The sequence below is a fragment of the Petromyzon marinus genome, chromosome 14, assembly GCF_048934315.1.
Source record: "Petromyzon marinus isolate PM22_M1 ecotype Great Lakes invasive population chromosome 14, UKy_Petmar_22M1.pri1.0, whole genome shotgun sequence".
NCBI lineage: Eukaryota > Metazoa > Chordata > Hyperoartia > Petromyzontiformes > Petromyzontidae > Petromyzon > Petromyzon marinus.
In genome coordinates, this window is record NC_133680.1 from 12,955,287 (window position 1) to 12,976,049 (window position 20,763).

At 47.9% G+C, this 20,763-nt stretch overlaps 1 protein-coding gene across 1 annotated transcript in view; it reads left to right on the plus strand.

Annotated features, from left to right (window-relative positions):
• Positions 1 to 4,362: 4,362 nt before the first annotated feature.
• Positions 4,363 to 20,763, plus strand: part of LTA4H (leukotriene A4 hydrolase) — a 128,888-nt gene continuing 112,487 nt past the window's right edge. The window contains exons 1-3 of the mRNA XM_076067106.1: positions 4,363 to 4,745; positions 8,644 to 8,797; positions 18,614 to 18,744. Coding sequence (XP_075923221.1) covers positions 4,378 to 4,745; positions 8,644 to 8,797; positions 18,614 to 18,744 — 653 coding nt within the window. The 5' untranslated portion in view covers positions 4,363 to 4,377. The remainder of the gene's footprint in view (positions 4,746 to 8,643; positions 8,798 to 18,613; positions 18,745 to 20,763) is intronic.

A 20,763-nucleotide genomic window follows, 5' to 3' on the forward strand; every position in this document is an offset into this window, starting at 1 on the left:
GGACGACGTGATAGTGTTCAGCAGATCTCTGTCCGAGCACTGGTCCAGGTTGCGAGAGCTGTTCCAGTGACTACGAGCAGTCCATCTCAAGCTCAAGCCGCGTAAGTGTTACATTGCGCAGCGCGAGGTAGGGTACCTCGGACACCGAGTCAGCGAGGCGGGGGTGCGCACCGATCCGGAAAAGGTGCGCGCCGTAGTGGAATGGCCACGGCCCAGGAATCTGACGGAGATCAGGTCATTCTTGGGACTCGCCACCTATTATCGGCGATTTGTTAAGGGATTCAGTGAGATTGCACGCCCCCTCACCCAACTCGCCTCCCCTAAGAACCCCTATTGATAGACGGAGGCCTGCCAAACGGCCTTCACCACCCTCAAAGACCACCTCACCCACACCTCTACCCTCGCTTTCCCCGATTTCACCACGGAGTTTATCTTAGACACCGACGCCTGCAGCAGTAGGCTGGGCGCGGTGCTGTCACAGGTGCAGGGTGGGACAGAGCGGGTCATCGCATACGCCAGTCGGACCCTGAGTGGGGCGGAGCTGAATTATTGCGTGACCCGTCAAGAACTGTATGCCGTGGTCTTCGCGTGTAAACAGTTCCGACCGTATTTGTACGGCAGGAAATGTCGGGTGCGCACTGACCATAATGCCCTGCAGTTTCTCCTTACATTCAAGGAACCGCGGGGGCAGATGGCCCGATGGCTGGCGCAGCTGCAGGAGTACGACCTGCAAATAGAGTACCGAGCTGGGCGTACGCACGTAAACGCGGACGCGTTTAATAATGAATAATGAACATCAACATTTAACCAATTGTCCATTCCGTGAGGTAGCCTCACTCGCTAGTAACTGCAAGTGAATGAAAAAAATCAACGGACGCTGTGCATGCATGACCTAATTTGTTCACGCTCGCTGGTTACTCTTGGAAATCACATTGTTTTACAATCAGTGAGTTTATAAAGGTATTTTATATCGTTGTAGGTTCCAATATTGATTAAAATGTTGTAGTAGTTCTTGTATATTTACAGATTCATATAACATGATTATTCACCAATGACTCTCGCGTATGATATAATTTCACACGTTTGTAAATCACCTCACGTACCCCCCCGAGACATTGGCACGTGTTACCCCAGGGGTCCGCGTACCCATGGTTGAGAACCACTGGACTAGAGCAACGTTTTCCGCATGTTGCCTTTGTGTAAAACCACTGGAACATGTACGACACTTGAAAATCAGGAGCTGCGTCGTAGCAGAATATACGTAACAAAACAAGCAAGCAGACAATCAAACGCCTTGGCACGTCCCTCAATATCAAAATAAAAGTATCCCTCACACTTCCCGTCAACCGCAAGTGTTTTGTTATAAGCAGTGTTCATCACTGTTGGCTGCCCTGTGATGGTGGTGGAAATTCCACATTCCTAAAGCGTGGGCCGGCCGGTCTCGCCGCAGGACAACCGCTGCTGACACCCCAAAGATGAGCCCTTATTTTAATAACGCTGGTAGAGTGATAGGGTGCGTCAACTGGCAGCCACTTTGATGGGATGAAATGTTGAAATCAGGATACACTTAGCAAGGTCATTTTGCTTTAACAAATGGGTTGAAACTGAGTGCAGTTCAGCCGCGTGCATGTACAAACAGAACCGCCTCGTAGAATACAATGCAAGCCTCCTTGTTACGAGGGTTGTGTGGATAACAAACATTCTCAACATTAAGGTTCTCATATCCTGCATGGCGGCATTTTCAAGGTTCACTGCGGTATTTGAGAGCCATCGTTGCGTTGTTTAAGGCATTCCAGATTCATCGCTGCAGAAATGCATGAAAATAACACAGAAGCGAAAGTATTTCTTCAAGTATTTTTTTTTTCTATTTATGTTTTATAATGTGGCGCTGACATCAGCAGCATACACTGACAAAGTGTGGCAAGTGATACATCTCTCTTACAGGTTGGCAAGTCAATAAACACCAACTCCAAACTACTAACACCAACTCCAAACTACTGACACCAACACCAAACTACTGGCACCAGCTAGTAGCTAATATGCGCGTCCTGACGTTTGTTTTATAGCCCATAGTGATATGTTGTCGTTAAATTTCCAAAAGTCACTCCACCCCTGAAGCGCACCTCTTAAAAGGTACTGGGAAGTGATTCTGTATTGCGATAATCGTGGTTTCGTAAAAATGTAATCCTTGTGTAGTATTGTGAGAAATTACGTATACAGGGTGCTTCAAAAAATGTTAACACTTCCGAGAATTTGCAACAACACCACGTGACATGTGCTGCTGCCTCTAGGCTCTGGAGACCACCTGCAGAAGATTCTAGGCACGTGTTGACATCGATGGCGAACAAGTAGAGTCTTTGACTTTTGAAGCTATTAACATTACATTTGTTATCATGTTACAGTGTATTATCCGTTCTTTTCCCATTAAAAATTATAGTTCCATGTAAGTGTTAACATTTTTTGAAGCACCTTGTATGTATAACGTATTCATTGAAACAAAGTTAGTTAGGACAAGGACCCATAATATCTCATAGAAGAGTCATCGCCTACGACAGCTGGCAGTTCACCAGCATGACTTCAAGCACGCCTGACTGCTGATGAGATACCAAATGTCCAAACCCGTCCGGTTTGCCTGTACTGAACCAGTGCTGCTGAAACTGACCTGGATCATTCCAGGTAGAGGCCGACCGAAATTCGGTTTCGGTCGGCCTCTAATTCCAAGGTAAATCTGTTTGCAGATGACACGGTACTGATTACTGCTGGCCGCTCTCCGGATGACGTGAATGCTAAGCTCCAGGGTGATTTCAACAAACTACAACATCAGTTAGTTGCTCTTAAACTAGTCCTGAATACCTCTTCACCAGGACTAAAGCAGGAATAGTTTTTCCACGATTACATTCCTTAAAAAAATATTATCTAGAGCAAGTCAAGATCTATAAGTATCTTGGGGTCATCCGTGATTCAAAACTGAATTTTAAAGATCACATTGATTATATTGGTAAAAAGACAATAAAAATTGGTTTTCTGTATCGACACAAGCACTGCTTCCCCTCTATGTTCCATTTGGAATTTATCAAAGCTACCATACTGCCTCTACTTGATTACTGTGACATCGTATACAAATCAGCCCCAGTACTGTACTGTAAAAGCTTGACTCAATTTATCACTCGGCTTTAAGATTTGCATTGAACTGCCCATATAGGACTCACCACTGTGATCTCTACATTGGGTCAAACTTATCATCTCTTAATGTTCGACGCCTTGTGCATCAGATCATATTTATTCACGATGTACTTACAAAAAAATCAGCAGACTACCTGCTGGATCTCCTCACTGTTTCGAAAAACAAACGTGACCTAAGGTCTTCGCTCATTTACCAGCTTCACATTCCTTATTGCCGTACACATACTGGAAGGAGGGCCTTTGCTATTGATGCCCCCAGGGTCTGGAATGCTATCGCCAATAAACTGCAACTTGGATCACTACCTGTAAGATCTTCACTCAAAACTGCTCTAGAGGAGTTGTACACCCCTAGCTGCCACTGCTATTCAGAATGGCCTGAAATCAAATGTTTCGCTCCGGATGAATGCTGCAAACTATGATCTTGAGTTTTGATTATAGTGTGATCTTTAAAGGTGCATTGAAAATTTTTGATACTACTGATATACCTGCTGTTATGGAGTGACTCATGCAGCCAGCTATGGCTGCAAAGTTTGGTCGTGCATGTTATGTTTATCGTTTATTGTTAAATTTGAATCACAGTTCCTCTGGTCACTGTTACATTGTTTTTATAGCTTTATTTTGGTGATTTCGAAAACGTTTTGGTTTAGCCATATTTGTTTGTTGTAGTACAGAGTTAGACTGATAACTTTAATCTAAATTGTCTTATGGCTGTTATTTTTTGACTTGCATCCCACTGGGATTTTTGCACACAGCATTGATATACGGTGCTTTTTCTGGAAGACTTTGCTGTTATTTCCTGGATTTTTCTGATGCGCGTAGTCACGTTAAGATGTTTTCTTGTTCATGTTTTTGTGTGTTGCGGTTGTATAGCTCACAGAGCTATACCTAATAAATAAACGGAACTAAAACTGAAAAAAACTGAACTGAAAGGATGCACCTCCCCCAACCCCCCAAGGAAGATCGTGCGACTGATGGAATGTGTCAAATTGTTTGCGTGGAGGGACAGATTCGTGAAGGAGATGCCGCCGTCCGCTCATCCGATCGGTTCTCAGTGGGAATTAATGAACGGTCACGTGGTCCCCCCCAGTGGGAATGAATGAACCGTCACGTGGTTCTGCCAGTGGGAATGAATGAACCGTCACGTGGTTCCCTTAGTGGGAATGAATGAACCGTCACGTGGTTCCCCCAGTGGGAATGAATGAACGGCGCCGTGATTGGCTATCACGGCGCGGCGAGGAGCTCGCGTGCGATTGGTCGGGGGAGGCTCCGCCCGCAAGCGTCCTAGCTGGAAGAGTCGGAGTGAGAAGGAAGTGGGTCAGCAGCAGTCGCAGCAGCAGCTACAGCTACAGCAGCAGCAGCTTCTACAGCAGCAGTAGCAGCAGCTTCTACAGCAGCTTCTGCAGCAGCTACAGCAGCTTCTGCAGCAGCTACAGCAGTTTCTACAGCAGCAGCAGCAGCTTCTACAGCAGCAGCAGCAGCTTCTACAGCAGCAGCAGCAGCTACTACAGCAGCAGCAGCAGCTACTACAGCAGCAGCAGCAGCTACTACAGGAACTACAGAACGTGAGTACAGCAGGGACTACAGCAGGGACAACCAGGACTACAGGGACTACAGCAGGGATAGCAGCTACTACAGCTACGACTACAGGGACTACTACAACAGGGACTACAGCAGGCACTACTATAGGGACTACAGCAGGCACTACGATAGGGACTACAACAGGCACTACGATAGGGACTACAACAGGCACTACTATAGGGACTACAGCAGGCACTACAGCACTGACTACAACAGGCACTACTATAGGGACTACAGCAGGCACTACTATAGGGACTACAGCAGGCACTACTATAGGGACTACAACAGGCACTACTATAGGGACTACAACAGACACTACTATAGGGACTACAGCAGGCACTACTATAGGGACTACAACAGGCACTACTATAGGGACTACAGCAGGCACTACTATAGGGACTACAACAGGCACTACTATAGGGACTACAGCAGGCACTACTATAGGGACTACAACAGGCACTACAGCACTGACTACAACAGGCACTACTATAGGGACTACAGCAGGCACTACTATAGGGACTACAGCAGGCACTACTATACGGACTACAGCAGGCACTACTATAGGGACTACAACAGGCACTACTATAGGGACTACAACAGACACTACTATAGGGACTACAACAGGCACTACTATAGGGACTACAACAGACACTACTATAGGGACTACAGCAGGCACTACTATAGGGACTACAACAGGCACTACTATAGGGACTACAACAGACACTACTATAGGGACTACAGCAGGCACTACTATAGGGACTACAACAGGCACTACTATAGGGACTACAACAGGCACTACTATAGGGACTACAGCAGACACTACTATAGGGACTACAACAGACACTACTTTAGGGACTACAACAGGCACTACTATAGGGACTACAGCAGGCATTACTATAGGGACTACAACAGGCACTACTATAGGGACTACAACAGGCACTACATCACTGACTACAACAGACACTACTATAGGGACTACAGCAGGCACTACAGCACTGACTATAGCAGGCACTACGATAGGGACTACAACAGGCACTACAGCACTGACTACTACAGGCACTACGATAGGGACTACAGCAGGCACTACTATAGGGACTACAACAGGCACTACTATAGGGACTACAACAGACACTACTATAGGGACTACAGCAGACACTACTATAGGGACTACAACAGACACTACTATAGGGACTACAACAGGCACTACTATAGGGACTACAACAGACACTACTATAGGGACTACAGCAGGCACTGCTATAGGGACTACAACAGACACTACTATAGGGACTACAACAGACACTACTATAGGGACTACAGCAGGCACTACAGCACTGACTACAACAGGCACTACTATAGGGACTACAGCAGGCACTACAGCACTGACTACAACAGGCACTACTATAGGGACTACAGCAGGCACTACTATAGGGACTACAGCAGGCACTACTGCATGGACTACAGCACGCGATTGAGTACAGCAGCAGCTACTACAGCTCCTACTATAGGGACTACAGCAGGGACTACAGGGACAGCACGCGAGTGAGTACAGCAGCAGCAGGTCGTCACCACAGGCACGGCATTGGAGACGAGAGCAGCTCCAGGCATAGCAGGAATCACAGAGACGACCGACTGACTCAGCGTGGACTACAGCAGAGTACAGCAGCTATGTCAGAGACTACAGCCACTACAGGTACAGCAGGGACTACAGGCACAGCAGCAGTGAGTACCTGTACAGCTACTACAGCTACAGCAGGGACTACAGGCACAGCAGCTGTGAGTACACCTGTCCAGCTACTACAGGTACAGCAGATATTACAGGCACAGCAGCTGAGTACACCTGTACAGCTGCTACAGGTACAGCAGGGACTACAGGCACAGCAGCTGTGAGTACTCCTGTACAGCTACTACAGCTACAGCAGGGACTACAGGCACAACAGCTGTGAGTACACCTGTACAGACACTACAGGTACAGCAGGGACTACAGGCACAGCAGCTGTGAGTACACCTGTACAGCTACTACAGCTACAGCAGAGACTACAGGCACAGCAGCTGTGAGTATACCTGTACAGCTTCTACAGCTACAGCAGGGACTACAGGCACAGCAGCTGCAAGTACACCTGTACAGCTACTACAGCTACAGCAGGGACTACAAGCACAACAGCTGTGAGTACACCTGTACAGCTACTACAGCTACAGCAGGGACTACAGGCACAGCAGCTGTGAGTACACCTGTACAGCTACTACAGGTACAGCAGGGACTACAGGCACAGCAGCTGTGAGTACACCTGTACAGCTACTACAGCTACAGCAGGGACTACAGGCACAGAAGCTGTGAGTACACATGTACAGCTACTACCGGTACAGCAGGGACTACAGGCACAGCAGCTGTGAGTACCTATACAGCTACTACAGGTACAGCAGGGACTACAGGCACAGCAGCTGTGAGTACACCTGTACAGCTACTACAGCTACAGCAGGGACTACAGGCACAACAGCTGTGAGTATACCTGTACAGCTACTACAGGTACAGCAGGGACTACAGGTACAGCAGCTATGAGTACACCTGTACAGCTACTACAGGTACAGCAGGAACTACAGGCACAACAGCCGTGAGTACACCTGTACAGCTACTACAGCTACAGCAGGGACTACAGGCACAACAGCTGTGAGTACACCTTTACAGCTACTACAGCTACAGCAGGGACTACAGCTACAGCAGCTGTGAGTACACCTGTACAGCTACTACAGCTACAGCAGGGACTACAGGCACAGCAGCTGTGAGTACACCTGTACAGCTACTACAGCTACAGCAGGGACTACAGGCACAGCAGCTGTGAGTACACCTGTACAGCTACTACAGCTACAGCAGGGACTACAGCTACAGCAGCAGTGAGTATACCTATACAGCTACGACAGCTACAGCAGGGACTAGGGGCACAGCAGCTGTGAGTACCTGTACAGCTACTACAGGTACAGCAGAGACTACAGGCACAGCAGCAGTGAGTATACCTGTACATACACTACAGCTACAGCAGGGACTACAGGCACAGAAGCTACTACAGGCACATCAGCTGAGTACAGCAGCCACTACAGGGCTACACCTGAGTGAGTACAGAAGCGACAGCAGGCACAGCAGCTGAGTAACAGCACAGCAGCTGTGTGAGTACAGCAGGCACTGGTGAGACTCAGCCACAGCAGCTGAGTACAGCAGAGTCTACAGCTGCATGGGGACACAGCGTGGACTACAGCCTGTGTAGGTGATTAGAGCGTCCACGTTTACTGCCGCGTCTCCAGATTGTAGGAGACTGCTGGAAACCTTTGACCCTCCTCAGTCTGAACCTGCGAGCGACTGACTCCTGTCACCGACAGCCAGAATCCTCGCCTGACTAAATAGTCTGTGGTGTGTGCCCGCCTGCCCTCCTGAGCCACCAACCACCGTCTGAATGACTGCGCGAGTGACCCACTGTGTGAGCCGTTGCGTGAACGGCTCACCCTGTGCACCCCCCTCTGATTGATGCGATTCCATGACGTGTATAAACCCGACCGCCGACTGTTTGAACGTGTGCCCTGGCCACCGTGTGAGGCTGCCTCTTGCTGTGGGCCACCCCATTGTCACCGCCATCACCAACTCATAGCTGTCCAAACCCCTTATCGGTCCCCTACCTTATTACAGACCAATTCCAGACCTTATTGGTCACCCCGTGCCCCTTATAAATCTCAACGTTCATCCTACAAAGTCCCATCACAAGGGAGAGAAACGCAGCAGAATAGACAATTTGTTTCGCCCGTATTGAAACGGCTGTACGCCGCATCGACCTGAAAACTCAATTGGGTTGACAGCTGTGCCATCTGCACCTCCCCCTCCCCTCGTGTGCTGTGCAGGACCCAAAGAGCCATGGACCCCAGCTCTCTGTCCCAGGAGCCCGGGCTCGCCCAGCGCCACCTCTCGCTGAGTCTGCGCGTCGACTTCTCCTCGCACGTCCTGCGCGGGGTCGCCTCTCTGCGCCTGCTCGCCCTGAGTTCCGCCACCTCGCTGGTGGGTGACGAGGCCGCAGGGAGTGCGATTGAGGCCGTGCAACCCACACCGTGGGCCACGCGGTATACGACCGTCGCACATAGCAGTAGGGCTTTCGCGGCCAATATTATCCATAATTTAAGACTGTTTTGGGTTAGATCGCGGAAATATAAATGCGTCGTTAAACCCGCCACCACCCCGACACAAGCAATTTAGTAAGTATATAGCACTGTAGTCTGCTGAAGCCCTCTCGCCGTGGCGAGCAGACCTCGACATTGCCTCCTGAACATATTGCCATGTATGTATGGAGTACAACGGATTGTGCTTAGTCCTGCCTCCCCCTTTTTTGAATTCGCGCTAGACGGCACAGTGAAACCTGTAGGTCTGGGCGCGGGAGTTCATTCTGCTTCAGAGCCGTCACAGGCTGAGATTCGAGTTTTGAGATCGGTCCTGGCCAAGCCAAAGGCGGGGAGGGGAGGGGGGGCACACCCCCGATAAAGGCAGCTCAGTTGACCGCCACAGGGCGCGGCAGGAAGAGCAGATGCAGCGCCGGCACGATCCGTACAAGGAGCCGAAGCAGCGCCAGCACGAGCAGCAGGAGCGGAACCAGCAGCAGCACCAGAAGAAACGTGTGCACGTGTGTGTGTGTGCAGAGCCTGTGGTTGTCTGTTGAAAATCTTTTGTATCGTACGTAGCCAACCATGCCAATCGGAGGTGCAGGGAAGGACAACAAACTAAACACACCAAGCAGTTGTAAAGAAATTAGTTTTCAATCTAGCTTAAAAAATGCATAGCTATCGTGGCTTCCTAATATCGGGAGGAAGAGCATTCCAGACGGCTGCAGAAGCGCATCTGAAATTAATGCAGTGACCGTTTTTGTTTGATGGCTCGCAAAAAGCCGCTGCTGCGAGGATGACCGGAGTTCGCGTGATGGTTTATGCTCCTTGACGAGATCGGCAAGGTATTGTGGTTCATTTGTGGCAAGCACTTTGTGTGTAATGAGTGCGAGCTTATAATGTATTTGTTCGGCGACTGGAACAATTAAATATAACTGGTGGGTTCTGGTGGCCACTGGGGCAGCCGTTAGACCCACAGCTGAGCCTGTAAACCGAGAGGGACACCAACATTGTGCGAGCAAGCGCCGGGTCCATGGTGCTGGGTCGATGGTGGCACCACGCCTGCAATCCAGCACTTTGGAGACGCTGGGTTCAAAGGTCGTGCTGATCCCACCGTGTGCCTTGATCCTATCTACCCTGCTGGGCTGTGAGGTGGTCGGGAGAGGGTCTTAATAGCGCATCGGATTCCTCCAGTTTAAATAACGATTCTGAATCTGGAAGTAAAGCAAGCCAGTTTGTGTCTGGATTGTGTCGATTTTCTCAGTGTTTTTTCCCTTTTTACACATGGCTTTGCTCCAGGTCATTTCACTTTCTTACATGTGTAACGTACTGCATATATAAAGGAATTGGTCAGATATCATTGTAATACAGGGACACCCATTACGCTCACAATTGTGAATAAATAATTTAGTCAGGTGATGCGTTGGTTTGTGCACTGGACTTAAAATCAGTGGGTTGCGAGTTGTTCCAGTTGAGGGTTTACCGAGCTTACCATCCGAGTGGGATCGATGGAATGAGTGCCACGCTTTGCAAATTATTTATCATCATTGTATAGAGAGACTGACCCCATCACAGAAATGACTATCATTTATTGTTTAGGGTTAGAATTCCTGCCTCAGGGCGGGTGCCCGTTTGTGGGTGACCCGCACCTCCATTTAGCACGGTTTGGCTACGTACGGTGCGAAAGAAGTTCAACATACTGAACGTGCAAAGAGGGTCAGAGCGCAAAGTGGATCAAAGCTCGGCTGTTCACGGCTTTCCTCGCGGGTGCATGTCGGCTCATGCTCATCGATGGGGACGCGTCCCCATCGTGTCCCACCCTCACCCATTGGGCGATCTCTAAACACCAGGTACTTCCCGAACGGCTTTACAGATCACGTTACGTTACCCAATGCGGGACTCTGCTAAAGGAGGGCGAACGCACACTATGGGTTCCCAAACACCGCCGTTCACCACTCCCCCCGGCCACCGTCACTTTAAATTCGGAAATTCGTTATTTGAACTCGACAGAGGTGTGCTTCTGATGATCGGTAGGAATAAAGTGTAGAGACACGATTTTTATTTTATGAATTTTGCTTACACGTCCACCTAGAAACTGGGTGGCCCTATGTTGCATACTACTTGAGATGTAGATTTTCACTTTAATTTCCACGAAAATAATAATATATCATGCAAACAGACGTAAATCATTCACGTTATGTAGGTAGGGTAGGGTTGTGGGTCGAATGAAAGCGGGTTGCGGGTATGGGGGCTGTATTGAACCGGGTTGCAGATTCAAAACAAAGATGTCCTGCGCGGCTGACCTGCAAAGAACGTGACCCGACCTGCACTTGACCCGCAAGCCCTAGCAACGAGTTTATTCCGACCGGAACCGCCCTGCTCTGCAGGTCACCCGCCGGTTTCCGGGCCGGCGCCGGACCCCACTGCGATACTCCTAAGTGTGTTTCCACGTCGTACGGAGTGTTCGGCACGATGTCCAACGTTTCGCTCCACGTGCAGGGAGCTTCTTCCGGAACAGGATGTTCAGTTCAGTAACTGAACAACGTGCCGAAGAAACAAAAACACCCTTCGGTTCCAAAAGAAGCTCCCAGCACGCGCAGGAGGAGGAAGGGAAGCGTGGTCATCGTGCCGGACATCGCGCAGTGCAAACAAAACGCACCCGAGAGTTCACGGGGTAGCGTGGTGTATGCAGGCGCCTGTGCGCTCTAAGCACGTGTAAAGTGCCACTTCATGTAGGATGTTAAGGAGTGCAATGTTTCGGTTGTCGGTCATGGACACCGAGTGAAGCAACAACGGAAGCCGTTTCACGGTGACGTCTTCATGGCAGGTTTCTGGGTGTGATATGGACCAGTGCCGAAACTATCACCGCCAAGACTTTAGTAGAACCCATTCTATATACAGTAGATCATCGATTATTCGGTGGGGAGGGGACACCGGATTTCAGAAAACTCCAGATAAACACTAATAATCATCATCATCATTGAAAATTGCTTATTTTTGCACATTATTGTATGACATTATCTTCGTAGGTGTTTCATGGGTTTTGTGTTTTTTAATTTGTTTAGGCTATGAAATTGATGACTGTCATTTATTGTTTGGGGTTAGAATTCCTGCCTCAGGGCGGGTACCCGTTTGTGGGTGACCCGCACCTCCATTTAGCACGGTTTGGCTACGTACGGTGCGAAAGAAGTTCAACATACTGAACGCGCAAAGAGGGTCAGAGCGCAAAGTGGATCGAAGCTCGGCTGTTCACGGCTTGCCTCGCGGGTGCATGTCGGCTCATGCTCATCGATGGGGACGCGTCCCCATCGTGTCCCACCCTCACCCATTGGGCGAGCTCTAAACACCAGGTACTTCCCGAACGGCTTTACAGATCACGTTACGTTACCCAATGCGGGACTCTGCTAAAGGAGGGCGAACGCACACTATGGGTTCCCAAACACCGCCGTTCACCGCTCCCCCCGGCCACCGTCACTTTGAATTCGGAAATTCGTTATTTGAACTCGACAGAGGTGTGCTTCTGATGATCGGTAGGAATAAAGTTTGGTGAACACTAATTTGTGGAGGAGTAGTGTAGAGACACGATTTTTATTTTATGAATTTTGCTTACACATCCACCTAGAAACTGGGTGGCCCTATGTTGCATACTACTTGAGATGTAGATTTTCACTTTAATTTCCACAAAAATAATAACATATCATGCAAACATAGACGTAAATCATTCACGTTATGTAGGTCAGGTAGTGTTGTGGGTCGAATGAGGTATGGGGGCTGTATTGAACCGGGTTTCAGATTCAAAACAAAGATGTCCTGCGCGGCTGACCCGCAAAGAACGTGACCCGACCTGCACTTGACCCGCAAACCCTAACAACGAGTTTATTCCGACTGGAACCGCCCTGCTCTGCAGGTCACCCGCCGATTTCCGAGCCGGCGCCGGACTCGACTGCGAGACTCCGAAGCGTGTTTCCGCGTCGTACGGAGTGTTCGACACGATGTCCAACGTTTCGCTCCACGTGCAGGGAGCTTCTTCCGGAACAGGATGATCAGTTCAGTAACTGAACAACGTGCCGAAGAAACAAAAACACCCTTCAGTTCCAAAAGAAGCTCCCAGTACGCGCAGGAGGAGGAAGGGAAGCGTGGTCATCGTGCCGGACATCGCGCAGTGCAAACAAAACGCACCCGAGAGTTCACGGGGTAGCGTGGTGTATGCAGGCGGCTGTGCGCTCTAAGCACGTGTAAAGTGCCACTTCATGTAGGATGTTAAGGAGTGCAATGTTTAGGTTGTCGGTCATGGACACCGAGTGAAGCAACAACGGAAGCCGTTTCACGGTGACGTCTTCATGGCAGGTTTCTGGGTGTGATATGGACCAGTGCGGAAACTATCACCGCAAAGACTTTAGTAGAACCTATTCTATATACAGTAGATCATCGATTATTCGGCGGGGAGGGGACACCGGATTTCACAAAACTACAGATAAACACTAATTATCATCATCATCGAAAATTGCTTATTTTTGCACATTATTGTATGACATTATCTTCGTAGGTGTTTTATGTGTTTCGTGTTTTAAAATTTGTTTAGGCTATGAAATTTATATAAACATACAAATAGACAAAAATACATATCCTACTTAAAAAAGTTATTATTTACTGTACCATACTTATCACTTCAATCTCGAAGACTCTGCATGGGGTGATGTACATACGTGCAATATTTTCATTGTTTAAGTTATTGTATTTTGTGTATAATGTACCTTATATAATATTTGACACTGGAATGAAGCCGAGCTACTATGTTGTTGTCACGCATATGGTGCCGATCGCCAGACTGGTTACAGCCTTTGGATCGTTTTTTCCGGTACTGCCGGATCGGCCCAGTACTGCCGGATAATGTTGGAAGCCAGATAATCGCTCACCGGATAATTATCGATGATCAACTATATATATGTATTTCTAATCAGAGTGAATTATTTGACAAGTGGCTATTGCACAATTCACTGTTATTGCTCACACAGAGAAATTGTAACCGCTAAAGATGTGCCACCTCGGGTGTAACGGACAAGTGAAATATCTGGTTTGGGCCCATGGGCTATACGAGACTTTTTAGCATGGGGAGCTCATGGAATGGGCCCTGCTTTGTGTTCTACCCCTGATAAGTGGGATGTGCAGTCAAAAACAATGCACTAATCATCTGTACGAGATGCTCAACTCCGCTGCTGGCCCTGTGGACAGTGGTCGAATTTCCAAATTTTTTTTTGGTGGGGACCAGTCGTCCCAAAAAGAGACCTCAGAATCAAAATCAGAATCTTTATTCGGACTGGAGCAATCCCATGGGCTACGAAGCTTTTTTGCGCAGACGTCCAGTAGTTTTTACACATGCCCAGCAGACCTAATGTTCACATCCCACCAATTGATGTGCCATCTATTGATCCCCCGAACAAAGTGATGGGCAAGGTTGCGGCCCCCAACCAATATTTGAGCCTGCAGACGGAATCAGAAATCTGAATCTTTATTTGGGCTACAGGAGGAATCCAATGAGCTATGAAGCTCTTTTTGACAGATGTCCAGTATAGGCGGGTCAGGAAGTTACAACAAGAGGAAACGATACAAAAAAAAGCACGCTAATGGAAAGCAAAATAGATACAAATGTAAGCAAGTCACGATAAATAAATAAGCAAATGTCTGCCAGCGGTGGCTGTTGGTCACATCTCTACAATGTTATAGTAAATTGAGTAAAATGTCTCTGAGCATGCCTCACGACCGATACAGTACATTGCAGGTAATTACTGTCCTTAATTGACTTTTGCGTTGAAGCGTAATGGACCTTGAGGCGACGTGGAAAAGTTGCACTTTTGCAGAGTTCTGCTGGTTTACACCTCCGGAGAAAGTCCACAACGCAGGAATCAAGTGTCAGCAAAGCGATAACCCGCCTGAACGATAAACCTCAAACTTACATTCTCTGCAATCTCTTGTAACTGCTTTGCAAAGATAAACGACTCTGCTAAACGTGCCATCCAAGCCAAAGTCTATGAAATACCCCTACTCATCAGCAGCCAGTGTTAATCATGGTTGGTCAGCAAAAATGTGTTTTTTTTTCCGTGGGACTGAATGTAAGAAGGTGCAAAGCTGTTTTTTTAGCAAGACGAATAGGATGGACTCGAAATTTGGCTCACATTTGGATGAATTTGACTACATTTGGGAAAAGGAATTCCAGTGGGGATGGCCATCAAGTGACTCGCTGGAGATATGCATAATTCATTTAGAAACATCGCTTTGGCTCTCTCTCTCAACTCTTTTGGATGGAGGGAAAGGGTAATTTGCTGTGTTCCCTCAATGAATGGCCTTCATTGGCCCTCTGAGCTACTCAACACGAGTCCCCATGGCCATTGCCCTTCAACTTAAAAAAAAAACATTGCCATGCCCTTGTTCTTGTAAAGAAATAACCGATCATGTGTACATAGTTTGTCCGGTATTAGAGTACTTTATATTTCCTGATACAGTTCAGTGTTTCAGTGTCATGATACATAAGTCCTCAGTTGGAGCATTGAGTTCATGATATGTGTCAGTGACGGGCTTTGGTAGGAGAATGTTGGTAACGTGTTGGTGGAGTTCATGTGTAAAAAGGCCTGTGTAAGAGGCCTCGTCTAGATTCATGTAGAACAGTGACACAGCTAGTTCAGGGGGCTAATTCCTGTGTTTGGGATCACACGAACGACTGAGATGCTGTCTTCGAAACAGCATGGTCACATTGAAAGCAGGCTCTCACCATACTCTTGGTTCTTTCGGTAAAGTCACGTAGGTATAAAAATAAAATAAATCACGACGTTTCGGGCGCAACACAAGCGTCCGTCATCATTGCTTTCCCACCTGATCATCATTGCTTTCCCACCTGATGATGGACGCTTGTGTTGCGCCTGAAATGTCGTGATTTTTTTTCTACCTACGTGACTTTACCGAAAGAACCAAGAGTATGGATTCCTGCAGTCACGAAAGCTTCAAATCAAGATTCCGGTTCTCACCTTTAACACATTTGATGGTATTCATATTCTTGGTTCTTTCGGTAAAGTCACGTAGAAGGGAAACATTAAAATAATAAAAATATAAAACAATAAAATTCTCACGACGTTTCGACTGCAACACAAGCAATCATCATCAGATGTGAAAACCACAACAAGAAAATTTGAAAAAAAGTGGCGGTTATTTTTAACGTTAGCACCACGGAGAGAGATTTGATGGCCTCATCATAATTAGCAAACAACGACAGACACAATAGACCAAGCTAATAAATGATTAAACATTTTTTTTACTTAACTTGGCCGAGCCCCGCTCCGGAGCCTAATGTGAATAAACATTTTCCAAGATTGATGTGTGGCAAAGCACTTGTTATTTCAGCATGTAATAATCAATCATGTCATGCATTAAAATAGATTGTTATGCCGAAAAGAAATGCATTACGTTTTCCATGTACACAATTGATTAAAGAATGCATGATTTAATCACATTATATATAAATATAATTTTACATTTAGGCTCGTGGAGCACACGAAACGATGCAAGAGGTACAGCTTGAGGAAGCAATATCAGTGAGATGGTTAAACTGAGAAAAAAAATAAACGGTTCTTGAATCGATCATGGCTTTCGATCGTACAAAAATAACTGAATTGTCTGGGATGTGAATCGTGACATTTCTGTGTTGTATGCAGCATGCAGGAGCTCTCCGGGAAACAATTCTGCCGTGCGATAACGATTTTCCTAATTAAAGCAACCCACATCTCTATACCCAAACCAGCTTGAGCCCCCCGCAAGTCATGTGACATCTGTGTGGCCACACCCACTCTGAACCTCTTTCCTTGCCGCCCCCTGTGAAAGCAGACACTGATCCGTGTAGCTCACTCCTGCTCGCTCCTTCCTTCTCTCCCTTCCCCTCGCATCCTCACCACCCTCTCATCCCCAACATCTTGGCACGGTCATTTCTTCTCTCCTCCCCTTCCTGCCCGACGCTCCTCCTTTCCTCCTGCTGCTCATCGTGAGTCATGCTCTCTTTGTCCATCGTGAAGACTTCCGTCCCGGCCTCCCTACCCTTTCTCATTCATTTGTATAGTTCCATTCGTCATGTCCTTGCCTGCACTCCCATTCATGTGGTGGTGGCGCCATGCGTAAAGGGGTTTATAATGTACTACACGACATCTATTGATCCTTGTGCAAAAATTAGGAATGGTCACCATTTATTCGTGTTCACATTTGTAATTGGTTCACCGCAGTAACACATTGCTGGAATTTACAACGGTCGATAGTGTTTAGATTTTCAGGACGAGGTTGGAACTTTGCGTGAAAGTGGAGTGTGCAGTAATTACGTAAATACTCACTTTAATTTGTCATCAGCATACTTTCACGAACCATGCAGTTACGCCGTACTGAAATAATGCTTGTACAGCGCACCATTGTTACGGTGATCCACAGGCTTTCACTTTTTTCTTCTGCACTATACGTTGTAGATTGTTGCAAAGTGTCTCATGTTGGCGCTGCGGAGTAAGCCAGGGTGTGATGTTTTTTGGCATTCGGCCGCCCAACCTCGGGGTCCAAGGCCCCCCTCATTGTGCACGCGTTTGTGAACGCTATCGCGATTGTGAAGCACCTTCAGCGTAATGTGTAGGCTTTCGCAACCAACATCATCAATAATGGATGTTTTTTTAGTTAGATCTGGTAAATATAAATGTGTTGAACACGCCACCATCCGATACAGCCAATTATTAATGTTTGTCACGTAAACAGAACATGCCAATTCATTACTAGTTCAGCACATCGGTGTGTTGGGAGCGTAAACCCACAACATTTACCATTTGAGTACGACGTTTTTCCGGTGATACAACCTGCCTCATAAGGCGACAGCCAGAGATGCTACCTCACCATGCACTGTGCACACAAATGTGCTCTCTGGTTGTCAGGGCTGGTCCTGTGCAAAATCCACAGGTCCCTGTCGCCCAGCTGTAAGAGTAGACTGACTGGAGGATGAAGGTCGATTCACAACATTGTCAGATTGGAGGTACGGTGGGGGCATTTCCATTTCAGACAATTCTTTTGGACTGTGGCACAGTCGCAGAACGCTGAACTTGCGATCGGGACGTTTGTGAGTTCAAATTTTGACGAGGTGTTTGCTTAGCCTCCAAGCCTTTCCTGGGCTATTGAAATAAGTGCCTTTACGTGCCATTCCAACGTGAAGTTTCTATGGACGGGCACCTGCCGTGGCAATGTGCAATTTCCACCACTGGAGAAGATCATCACCCCCGTTTGCTCATTTGAACAGGAAGATGAGTTTAAAATTCAGGCCTCAAGATGGTCACGATACATTTGTTTACGTGTGAAACATTTAGGAACGTTTTGGGGCCACACAGAACAAAACAACCCATCCTCTGATCGAACCGTACCATTACGTCGCTGCTCTCCCCATCCCTGCCGAACCCATACGGTTTACCGCGTATTCTTGCACAATCAGATCGTACAGCCGTTTCAATACGGGCAGAAAAACTGTCTATTTGTCTGTGTTTCTCCCTTTGCGATGGGACTTTGTAGGATGAATGCTGAGATTTATAAGGGCACGGGGTGACCAATTAAGTCTGAATTGGTCTGTCACAAGGTAGGCACTGATTAGGGGTTGGCAGGTCTGTCTCCCAGTGACTCGCGTCACGGTTTCACTTTTGCGTGCGGCCCCTCGCCACTGCAGGTGCTGGACACGCGTGACCTGAAGATCCTCAAGGTGACGTCCAGCAATGGCCCCGCGACCTTTGCCGTGGGAGCGGCGCACAAGACGCTGGGCTCGGCGCTCGAGATCACGCTCCCTTCGCCCGTGGAGAAGTAAGCGTGCGACGGTGACGCGTGACGTGCTGGGTACGAGGGGAGGACGAGAACCGATGGTCACAGTCGTGCCTTTTTTGCGGTCTAGAAATAACTTTTTGCGTTTTTGAACTTCTGGAATAAGGCGCGATAGAGATCTACGTAAGATAATGTATGTTGAACTTCTTTCGCACCGTACCGAGCCAACCGTGCTCATCGGAGGTGCGCGGGACAGACAACAAACTAAACAAAGAAAGCAGTTCTAAAGAAATACACAAATATTTTTTCCTATAGTTATTATGCTTCTTACCTGAAAAGTAAGTGAGCTGCCCAATTGCACTCACTGGCCAGGTTTTGCAGAACAGGCGTTCGGGCCTGTGCTTGTGAGCAACTCAAGTGTATTTTATGTACAACGAGGGCAGTAAACATCCAAAGGTTACAAATCTGAAACGGTTTGGAAATCTGCACTGACAGTGCCCTTCTCAGGATGGCCACAGTGGAGGGCACGATGGCCCTAGAGTGAAGGTGAGATGAGCTCATCATGGCCATTGGGGTCAACCACAACACCTGCACCATCACTGCCTTCCCAGAGTTCCAATAGTTGTTGTGAAGTTGACACCCCGACTGTCAAGCATTGTTCTTGAGCATAATGTTGGCAGTAAACCCATTCACTGGGACGCTCATTAAAACGCATCCCTCCAGAGCAGTGGTTCTTAACCTGCGGTGCACGCTGCACCGCCTGGGAGTGTGAGATGCCCTTCATGGGGGTGCGAGACATGGTCAGATTTTCTTAGAAGGTAAATAATCAAAAACACAAATTTAGCACGGGCACGTAAGTACAACTGCTTTGTTTAATCAAATCTGTGTATTTATTGACATTATACATGTTTTTACCTTTGAAAGCCAAAGGGATGCAGACTGCAGAACTCCCCTTTTTAAGTACGGTAATGGGCGTCTTCAGCCATTTGGTAACCACTTTGTGGTTCATACTGGTTTGATTATTTTATTGCAGCTCCCCCAGTTAATAGAGGTCATCCTATGGATTGGCCTGCCCCCATTTTAAGTAGAATTGCCGTGACTGGTTCAGAGCAGCGAACAAAGGTGCAGAGCAACACGACTTCCAGCATGACGATATGTTGCATAGGGCCTCACAGCTGGATACAACGACACTTTCATCTCGTTGGACATTCTGCGCCCTCATTGTTCACCAGATTGGGGCGCCATGCACAAACCCCCGGGCAGCCATAATCATGCTGCCTCCAGAATGGATAGCTTCTGACATGACGACTCTACGGAGTGGCTGGCTAACGTGTGGCGGGACAGAGCTGCGTTCTGACACACCGCAAGCGTCGCGTCTCGATGCGTCTCACGGAGTTTGAGTGATGCGGGAGTCCTTCAGCCGGCCAGGAGAGGGCAGTGCAAGCTCATGGTGGGGTGACATCAATGCAGTGTTCATTTAAACTAAATGAGATACTATTTTTATTTCACCGGATAAGGCCCACTGAGCTATGCAGCTCTTTGTCACAAGCGACCTGGCCACCAACGGGAGCTCAACGAAGTGGCTTATCACGTGGAAAGTTATGGGAGCCAAATACTCTTAAGCGCATGTTTCTAAATGTGAGGGGAAAACTGAAGGACCCGGATAAAAATTCACTCGACCACGGGGAGAACATGCAAATTCCAAATATACAGGTGTCAGGGTTGGGATCGAACCCACGACCTCATGTTTACCAGGCGAGGGACTTAGCATCTTGCCACTGTGGCGCCCGCGGGCCACTGGCGGCCCCTGGTGGACTTTAGTGCGGCCCCTGACGTGTGGCCCCTGACAATACACAACGCGTGAAAACACTCCCCCACTATCAACGTCGTGTTGTCAAACTCCCCAATGGTTTCAAATGTGTGGCGGCCCTCACACTGATGTGTTATTGGCGAAAGTGGGCCCCCCTCTGAAAATTAGTGAAGAACACTGCCTTAATGAGTGGACTACTGAGTCGTCTTACCCAAATACCTATGTTTGTATGTATGTTGAACTTCTTTCGC